General features: G+C 43.8%; 1 protein-coding gene across 4 annotated transcripts; it reads left to right on the top strand.

Annotated features, from left to right (window-relative positions):
• Positions 1-1,077: 1,077 nt before the first annotated feature.
• Positions 1,078-9,674, top strand: ZFAND2A (zinc finger AN1-type containing 2A). Of its 4 annotated transcripts, none has more exons than XM_081840124.1 (7): positions 1,078-1,230; positions 3,664-3,760; positions 4,762-4,856; positions 5,094-5,225; positions 6,919-7,070; positions 8,026-8,094; positions 9,520-9,674. In XM_081840124.1, exons 2-7 carry the CDS (start codon positions 3,706-3,708, stop codon positions 9,536-9,538), a joined length of 522 nt encoding a protein of 173 aa, XP_081696250.1. In that variant the 5' UTR covers positions 1,078-1,230; positions 3,664-3,705; the 3' UTR covers positions 9,539-9,674. The 4 variants fall into 4 exon arrangements, with proteins under 4 accessions (XP_081696250.1, XP_081696253.1, XP_081696252.1 ...); XM_081840125.1 differs by having other exon boundaries at positions 1,103-1,230; positions 3,614-3,760; XM_081840127.1 differs by lacking the exon at positions 5,094-5,225.
• The last annotated feature ends 33 nt before the right edge of the window (positions 9,675-9,707 follow it).

Here is a 9,707-nt window from a genome sequence, read left to right as displayed (position 1 = left end):
CGTCACTGGTTTGGTCACTCAACCAGCTACGGATCCAAAAGTTACCTCATCCAACCTACATTTTACCAGCTTCTCCACCAAAACACCATGGGGGAAACTTTGTATAGTTGCACACTTTACGCAGAAGGCGGCCTTTGCACCCTGAGATCGATAGGATTTACTTCCGAGTAAGTGCGCATGTGTGCAAAAGGCATGGATGGGGTCAGTGCTGGATTTACGTATACTGTTGTTGTTTAGTAGTTTAGTCATGTCCGACTCTTCGTGACCCCATGGACCAGAGCACGCCAGGCACTCCTGTCTTCCACTGCCTCCTGCAGTTTGGTCAAACTCATGCTGGGAGCTTCGAGAACACTGTCCAACCATCTCGTCCTCTGTCCTCCCCTTCTAATTGTGCCCTCCATCTTTCCCAACATCAGGGTCTTTCCAATATAGCTAAACAAGCTATAGCTTAGGGCCCCTCTCTCTTGGGGCCCCCAACAAAATTAAAAGGAAAAAAACCTGGATGCACATTTCCAAAATAGAAGATAAAAAACAAATAACATAAAACCTAAATACAGCAACAGTGTTTTGTGTTGTGTAGGCTCCTATGATGTAAGCAATGTGCCCCCAATCATTTTAAGTTAGAGCTTAATAATTATTTCACTATTAATATATTTCTTCTTAATTGTATTCCAGCTCAACAATTACTTTGATAAAATACATATTTTGTTATGTGCAAATGGCTTTGGATACCTATTAGGTCTATAAATTCCCATATAGCATATCTTCAACACAAAAAAACAGCGACAATTTGTTGTTGAGAAAGGACAGCTGGACATAGAAAGGGCCCCATGACCTTCAGCAGCTTAGGGCCTCATCAAACCTCAATCCGGCCCTGGATAGGATGCCCAACCACGTCACGCGGATTCCCTAACTCGCGTGGAGGGCTTGAGAAAGCAAGGCTGACTCAGCGCAATTCCCCCATCACTGCCACGCCGCCCGCGGACAATCAACACTTTCGTGATTCAGCAGAAACCCGGCGGGACGAACGGCGTCTCGATTGGTCGGGTGGTGCAGTGACGTCAAAGCCGGCTACTTCGGATTGGGGGAAGCGGGAAGCCGAAGAAGCGAAGCATGATTCAGCATATAGAATCCACCTACATAAAGCTCTGTAGAAGTCGAAACTTAGCAACTCTTTGGGAACTTCACTAGAAACCGGAGAAATACAGAGTTTGGGGCATCAGGGAAACGGTAAGTAAAGTGCTGCCGCTGGTCTGTCAGCTGATTTACCCTTTAACTCTTCCTTTATTTTTAAAGAATCTGTTCGTTTCTTCATTCTTCTGTATTGCTGTCATTCTGTGCCTGAAATTATACGAGGCGGGAAGGAGGGATTTTTTATCGGTAGGTGAAAAAAATATTCCCATTTCCATGCAGTATCTTAAAACAGTTGGGGTGAAAAGGTGCTTTGCTTGGGATTGTACCAGTCCTTTTTTCCTCTCAGAAATATAAATACTATACAAATCATTGTTAATGCTGTCTTGCTATTAACTGGTTTGTCGAACTTCCTTCTCCAACCCTCTGAAACGGCATAGGCTTAGGAACTGCTCCCTCTGTGCTTATGATGATCTCCACCCCTGCCTCCTCTTCAGATACATTTTTTAAATGTTAATAACTATAAAACAGATTACAGAGAAAATATTTTTATTTTTATTTAGGGGGGAAATAAGCTGTCACAATTGCCAATAAGGAAATGTAAGATACAGCTATACATGACTTTTTGAGTCAATACAGTTGTACCTTGGGTTAAGTACTTAATTCGTTCTGGAGGTCCGTACTTAACCTGAAACTGTTCTTAATCTAAAGTACCACTTTAGCTAATGGGGCCTCCCACTGCTGCCGTGCTGCCAGAGCCCGATTTGTTCTCATCCTGAAGCAAAGTTCTTAACCCGAGGTACTATTTCTGGGTTAGCGGAGTCTGTAACCTGAAGCGTATGTAACCTGAAGCGTATGTAACCCAAGGTACCACTGTATTCCGCTTTTTCTTCTGTGTTTTGTGCCTCCCTCGGCACCTGTAATTCAAGCCTTTAGATATTGGTGTCTTTGTTCAGCTGGGTGAGAAACTGGTTTTCTCTGATAAAAGTGTCCCAAATGTCAATTAGGCAGTTCTCAAGGGTAAAACTTGCAGCTTACTTGAAATGCATCCAGGCCGTGGCTGATTGGACGCTTGCTCTTTTTTTTTTTATAAAAAAAAATATTCAAAGTTTAAAAGTTACAAAAAAAAGAACAATACCAAATACAAAAAAAGAATACAACGAGAAAAAATAAAAATACATTCTCTTAAAAAAAAGAAAAAAACACAGATTAAACCTTTATATAACTTTCTTCCTTTACTTCTTTCCTTGACCTCCTCACACCTCCCAGTTTTGTATTCTAGTTCAAATCGTTGTTTCAGCAAATCCTTCCAACCTAATTTTCATTTAAGTAATTTAATTTAATATGTTATATTTTAACGTCCTCTCTTTCGACAATTTCATCAAATCATTTTTACTTAATCCTTTATATCATTTCTACCAAAACCACCTAACTTTCTTTTTCCAACATCTTTCTAACATTCCTTAATTTTACATTGCCAAAATATACCATTCGTCTGATAATAAATGTTGGAAATGTAGAGAAAATGAAGGAACATTCTTTCACCTCTGGTGGACATGCCCTAAGGTGAGGGTCTTCTGGGAAATGATATATAATGAGCTGAAAAAGGTATTTAAGTATACCTTCACTAAGAAACCAGAGGCCTTCCTTCTGGGTATTGTCGGCCAGAAGGTGCTAAAGAAGGACCGAACATTCTTTATGTATGCAACAACGGCAGCAAGGATACTCATCGCAAAAAACTGGAAAACTCAAGATCTACCCACACTGGAAGAGTGGCAGATGCAGCTGATGGACTATATGCAACTGGCCGAGATGACTGGCAGAATCCGTGACCTGGGAGAAGAGAAGATGGAGGAAGACTGGAAGAAATTCAAGATGTATCTACAAAAACATTGTAATTTGGTTGAATGTTAAGAAGGATGCTAGATTATAAAAAATTGGCCACCACTAAATTAGATTTAAATTTGATGATAAGTGAGACTAAAAGAAAATATAAAATTTTTTTAGAAGAAGTGCTAGATTATATTTGAATGAGTGGACATGAGATTGTAAACAAGTTGATAATTTGTTTGGAAAAAACTTTTAACGATGTAAATGGGAGCGGGAGACGCGAGGGAGTACAAAGAAGTGATGAAATTATGTTCGTGACAGAAGTAAGATTGTTTATTGTTTGTGCATTTATATTTAAAAACTTTAATAAATATTTATTAAAAAAAAAATTCCTTAATTTTACAATATTTTTGAAGATATACTTTAATTTTTTTCCAATCTTCTTCCACCTACTGATTGGACGTTTGCTCACACCTCTATCTCCTTATTCCTATGGAATTAACAGGCACTTCTAACAATGCTACTGTGTACCTTGTTTACTTAGATATCATTTAGCCTTGCAAGCATGTCCATAGTGATTTGTCTGAATAGAAGACCCTGGTCATTTGTAGCTTGGAAGATAAACACCTGACTTTATATTGCCTGTTTTCAGGCTTCTTGGAAAACCTGATGCATTTAAACCAGTAGAACCTCCTCTTACAGGTAACAAAGAACTCTTTAAGAAAAGCAGACTGCTTCCTAGAAATGGAATTTCCAGATTTGGGAAAACACTGCTCTGAGAAGACCTGCAAGCAGCTAGGTGAGAACCTGCTCAGGGGGGTGTTGATGCTGTGTTTGGATTGTGCTGACCTTTCCTTAAGGGTAGAGTGCCATGGCATCAGGCAGACAACCAGAGCAGGAAGGAGCGCATGTAATAAATGAGGAGTCAGGGATGGGGAACCTGTGGCCTTCCTGGAGTAAAGCTCCCATCGTTCCTCGCCATTATCTACGGTGAGAGGAGGTGGGAGCCCAAGAACATTTGGAGGACAGCAAAGTCCCCAGCCTTGACTTATTTCTCCCCCACTTTTCCAGGTTGCCAAGGTGGCTTGCATTGCAAAAAAAGCAAATATAACCATATTGCTTGCTTAAAGTGTTTCTATACTGCCAATAACCAATGCCTTTCTGGGCAGTTTACAGTAAAACTGGCCACAACAGGTGCTTCAGGGCTTGGATAATCCAGTTTAGAGCTCCTCACATGGTGGAATGGGAAGAACAAAGGCTTGATAACCCTTCCTCCCAAGGGGAGGTGGAGTGACCTAGCTAAGCCTGGCAGAACAGCTTACTCTGTGCTCTTAACCCCTTCATGCATTAATTAGACTTGAGCATGTTGGTTATAGGGACGTGGGTGGTGCTGTGGGTTAAACCACAGAGCCTAGGACTTGCCGATCAGAAGGTCGGCAGTTCGAATAACCGCGACGGGGTGAGCTCCCGTTGCTCGGTCCCTGCTCCTGCCAGCCTAGCAGTTCGAAAGCACATCAAAGTGCAAGTAGATAAATAGGTACCGCTCCAGCGAGAAGGTAAACGGCATTTCCGTGCACTGCTCTGGTTCGCCAGAAGCGGCTTAGTCCTGCTGGCCACATGACCCGGAAGCTGTACACCGGCTCCCTCGGCCAATAAAGCGAGATGAGCACCGCAACCCCAGAGTCGGCCACGACTGGACCTAATGGTCAAGGGCCCCTTTACCTTTTATGTTGGTTATATGTGACTCCTCATCCCATATTTTCTTTGAACTAGGTGTGTTTTCTCTTTTTTTCCTTGTAGACTTTCTACCTCTGAAATGCGATGCATGCGGTGAGGTCTTCTGCAAAGACCACTTTGCGTATAACCGGCACAAGTGTTCCTCTGCATACCAGAAGGTAATGTACACTGCAGAAAGGGTGAAACTTGACTAGTGTGTGGGAAATGAAGAATAGCGCTGCAAAACTGAATAGCTGACGTTTTTTGAAAAGAAGTAGCTATAGATAACAACACACGTGCTGTTCGTAGGACCAAAGCAGGGATGGGGTTGTGCATGATGGAGTGCAGACTTTGCGCCTTAACACACCTGAGTTCTGCAGCCGTATTTCCTCACTAATATCCAGCTTCTTTTTCAGGATGTGCAAGTTCCAGTCTGTCCTCTCTGTAACACTCCCATCCCAGTAAAGAAGGGAGAGGTGCCAGATGCTGCTGTTAGTGCCCACATGGACAGAGACTGCAAACGTGATTCTGCTCAGCAGAACCAAAAGGTTAGCACCTTTCCCCAGAGCTATACTGGATGTACACAGCAGTTCAAGATGAAGCATTATTGTGAGGTCCTTGCTCTGTATCCAGTTTATCTTTAATCAGGAGACACTCAAATACTTTCCTAGCTGGCAACCCAACTTTGGGGAGGACACACATTTCCAAAGTTCCTCTTTGCAGGCCCTAAGAATTCTTCTTTTGAAGAAAACAGCTATATTTAAGTTGTTTCATAAAAGTTATACTGTAAGCTCTTCACTGGATCAAGAGTGCTTTTGGCTGGCTGGGAAGTGTTCTTAACTGTGATACCTCTTGCTTGCCTGACTGGTTATTATTGTTTATTAATTTTGTATACTGCCCTTTGTCCGTAAATCTCAGGGTGGTTCAATACATAAAATTATAATATAAAAAACACAAAATACCTATAATAAAAACAACAGCAACAACAACAACCAATAATCCCTCTCCCAGAAACACATTTTAAAGGCCATAGGTTATTTAATCAGCCAAAGGCCTTATTGGAGGGAAAAGCCTGACGCCTAAAGGTGTGCAGTCAAACTTTGGCTGTCAAACGTAATCTGTTCCGGAAGCCCTTTTGGCTTCTGAAATGTTTGACAACCGAAGCATGGCTTCTGATTGGTTGCAAGAGCTTCTTACACTGTATTCTAACTTGTATTTTAATCAACTATTGGTTTGGGGTTGTTTTTTTGTTTGGTTTTGTTTTTAATGTTTTTACTGTATTTATATTTGGTCTTAGCTGCCCTGAGCCCAGTCTTGGCTGGAGAGGGCGGGGTATAAATATTTTTATTATTATTATTATTATTATTATTCAAGCAGAAGCCACATTTTGAACGTTCGGCTTCCGAAAAACGTTTGAAAACCGGAGCATTTACTTCCGGGTTTTTGGCGTTCGGGAGCCAAAATGTTCCAAAACGGAGCCAAGGTTTGACTGTATAGTGAAGACGTCACACGAACCTCCCTGAGGAGAGCATTCCACAAAGGAAAAAGGCCCGTTTTTGTGTTGCCATCCCCAGACCTCTCATGGAGGAGGCACACGAAGAAAGGCCTCAGAGGATGATATTTGGGACCAGATAGGTTCCTATAGGGAGAGTCAGTCCTTGAGGTATTGTGGTCCTGAACCATTTAAATATCTATAGGTCAAAATCAGCACTTTGAATTTGGTCTGGAATCTTAATTGGCAGCCAGGCTAGGAACGGTGTAATATTTTCAAGCTGTCTTGTTCTGGTGAGCAACCTAACCCCCAAATTCTACATCAGCTGTGATTTGTATGAGGAGAGACAGTCCTTAAGGTATTGTGGTCCTGAGCCTTTGGTGTGTGTGCAAACCTCCGTTTTGTGTGGCTGGAATGTAGCTTACGTAAAGGTAAAAGTTGCATCCCTTGACCTGCCCACCCCTGGGTGTGTGGCCCCTGGAAAGCCTGCTCTCAAGGGAATGTGGCCCTGGAGCTGAAAAAGGTTCCTTTCCATTGCACAACAGGGAAGCCAGATTCTCTTACTGGATTTGGTCTTAGTAGCACAATCCTAGACCAGTTCACCCAAGTCCCTCTTAGTTAAATGGAGTTTGCTCCTAGGAGATCATGCCTAGGGATTGCAACCATTAAAATGGTAGGCAGTTGTGGAATCCTTGCGAGACAGTCAACTTTCCTGGTCCAGTTGTAACTTGACTTCCTTCTTAATCTAGATCTTCACAAACAAGTGCTTCCAGCCAGGTTGCAAAAAGAGGGAGATGATGAAGCTGGTTTGCGACCAGTGTCAGGGGAACTTCTGTCTGAAACACCGACATCCTTTGGACCATGCCTGCAAAGGACAAGCCCGGGCCATTTCCAAAGCTGGGTAAGGCTAGAACCAGGGGCTTTTTTGGGGGGGCGGTCCCACCCAGAGTCCCACCCGGACAGGGGCAAAAAAATAGTGGGTGGCACTCACCACGGAGCCTGCAGTGCGCCTGAGCCACGCCTCTCGGGCACCTGCAGGCTCCGCGCTGTCCGCCTGCTGCCTCCCTCCCAGCTGTAGGTCAGCTGGGGCCCCACGGTGCACCCCGTCCCTATGGGTGCCACGCGCCCCATGCCGTCCCTATGGGTGGTTCACCCCACCCCTATGGGCACACTGCCCTAGGTGCCTAAGAGGCTTCCTTCACTGCTGGCTCTTCTTCTCTGCTTCTCTGCTGGCTCAAGAAGCTGCCTGCAGAAAATATTAAATGTTTTAAATGCCCTTGAGGGTTTTAAAGCCAGTGTGGCCTTGTGAACTTCTGAGGCCTTCTGCAAGGCAGCTCACATGCATCCATGCATCCATCATTTTATTTGTATGCTGTCTTGCCAAAGGCTTGCATAAGTCTAATGCCATCAATAGACATCAGTGTGGACTTAGACCTTAAAACCTCTACAGTGGTCCCTCTGGATACGAATGTAATTCATTCCAGGGATCCGTACGTACCCCGAAAAATCTGCAAGTAGAGGCGCCGCTTCTGTGCATGTGCGTGGCATGATAGAGGGCTTCTGTGCATGCGGCAAAACCCAGAAGAATACACTTCTGGGTTTGCAACCTGAAAGTTACGTTACCGGAAGGTAATGTAACCTGAAGGTCCACTGTATTGGACTTTCTGAATAATGTCAGCTTTTTTTCTTCTCCTGTGGCAAAATATCCTGTCCCCCCCCCCCCCTCCCAGGCAAAGAGACCTTTGCCTCGTGCAGTGAGGCTTCCTGAATGATGGAAGGGGTAATCCTGCACAAACCCAGAAGTGGCACAGCTGGCTGGTGCATGCAGAATGCTGAGTGTGGCTGTTTCCTTGCAGATGTGCTGCTCTGATGAGATCGCTGGAATCGAACAAGATGTCTCTCAACCACCGGGTTCTGCAGAACAGGTAAATAACAACCACAGAGTAGCCCCAGCCACTCTGGGTGGCTTCCATCAAAATATTTAAAACACACACACACACAGAGAGAAGAAAACCTCAAACATTAAAAACCTCCCTGAACAGGACTACCTTCAGGTGTCTTCTAAAAGTCATGTTTATTTCCTTGACATCTGATGGGAGGGCGTTCCACAGGGCGGGCGCCACTACTGAGAAAGCCCTCTGCCTGGTTCCCTGTAAGCTCACTTCTTGTAGTGAGGGAATCGCCAGAAGACTCTTGGAGCTGGACCTCAGTGTCTGGGCTGAATGATGGGGGTGGAGATGCTTCTTCAGGTATACTGGGCTGAAGGCGTCGGCACCAACACTCTGAATTGTGCTTGGAAATGTACTGGGAGCCAGTGTAGATCTTTTAGGACCGGTGTTATACAGCCCTGGCAGCCACTCCCATTCACCAGTCTGGCAGCCACATTCTGGATTGAATGGGGCTGGCGTGCTTCTCCCATGTCTGTTGAACCTAATAACTGGAGCAGAATCTCACCTGTCATGTACCACAGAAGTGGGCAGACCCAGACTTGTAGCATCCACTTCATTTTGCACTTGGACTTTGGAGGGCCACTAGCTATATGGCTTGGGCCGAGGCTACCTCAAAGAGTGTATCTTAGTGGGAGAATGTATCCCTACTAGTTCAAGAGCTGGTGTGCTGAGTGGATCTTGCCTGGGAAGCAAGGCAGAGCTTAAAAGCTCTTTTCTTGCCGGGTCTGCTTGGGGCTACCCAGTGCAAAAAAATAGCTTTTAAGCACTCAGCCTTGCTTCTTGGCAAGGCCCACTCAGTACACTGGCTTTGGGAGTGTACAGGATGCTCTTGTGAGACAATCCAACTTCCCGTGAGATCTTGTTGAGAGCATCCCAACCATGCCCATATATAAAGAAATACTGCAAATTAGAAGTACAGGTGAAACTCGAAAAATTTGAATATCGTGGAAAAGTTCATTGATTTCAGTAATTCAACTAAAAAGGTGAAACTAATATGAGATTGACTCATGACATGCAAAGTGAGATGTGCTTCTACTTAGAGGTCCACTCTTGCTCAATTTGCAATCCTTGTTTTGCTGATTTCATTGAATATTCTAATTTTCTGAGATTGTTAATTTGGGGTTTTCATCAGCTGTACGTCATGATCATCACAATTATAACAAAGAAAGGCATGACATATCTCACTTGGCATGTCATGAGTCGATCTCATATATTAGTTTCACCTGTTAAGTTGAATTACTGAAATCAATGAACTTTTCCACGATATTCTAATTTTTTGAGTTTCACCTGTACTTAAGATGTGGGCGTACTACAAAGGTAGAGACATGTCTTCTGAGAAATGGGTGGTTCTTCGTTAGCTGCAGTTTGTGGTTGACTAATTGCTTGTTGTTGTTTTTTCAGCTGCAAAGCAAAAAGCTGAAGTTTTCACAGCCTGGGTCCAAAACTGCCTTGTCCTGTTGACTGCTGTACAGATTTAGCTCTTAAAACTTCTGCGTATTTTCTATATTACTTTTAGATGTCTATTTCTTCAATAAAAACTGATGTCTTTACAAATAGTGGCGCTTCTCTGGTAGTTCAGTCCCTGGGAA

Source organism: Podarcis erhardii (assembly GCF_964252035.2).
Source record: "Podarcis erhardii genome assembly, chromosome: 14".
Classification (NCBI taxonomy): Eukaryota; Metazoa; Chordata; class Lepidosauria; order Squamata; family Lacertidae; genus Podarcis; species Podarcis erhardii.
Note: the sequence above shows the minus strand (reverse complement) of the source record. Positions and strands in the feature narration are given on the sequence as shown.

What these genes read in the sequence shown, in the direction of transcription:
- ZFAND2A (XM_081840124.1), top strand. Translation starts at nt 3,706, where the DNA reads ATGGAATTTCCAGATTTGGGAAAACACTGCTCTGAGAAGACCTGCAAG. An exon ending in GAAGACCTGCAAGCAGCTAG is followed by an intron (nt 3,761 to 4,761) that starts GTGAGAACCTGC and finishes TTTTCCTTGTAG; the next exon opens with ACTTTCTACCTCTGAAATGC. An exon ending in CTGCTCAGCAGAACCAAAAG is followed by an intron (nt 5,226 to 6,918) that starts GTTAGCACCTTT and finishes TTCTTAATCTAG; the next exon opens with ATCTTCACAAACAAGTGCTT.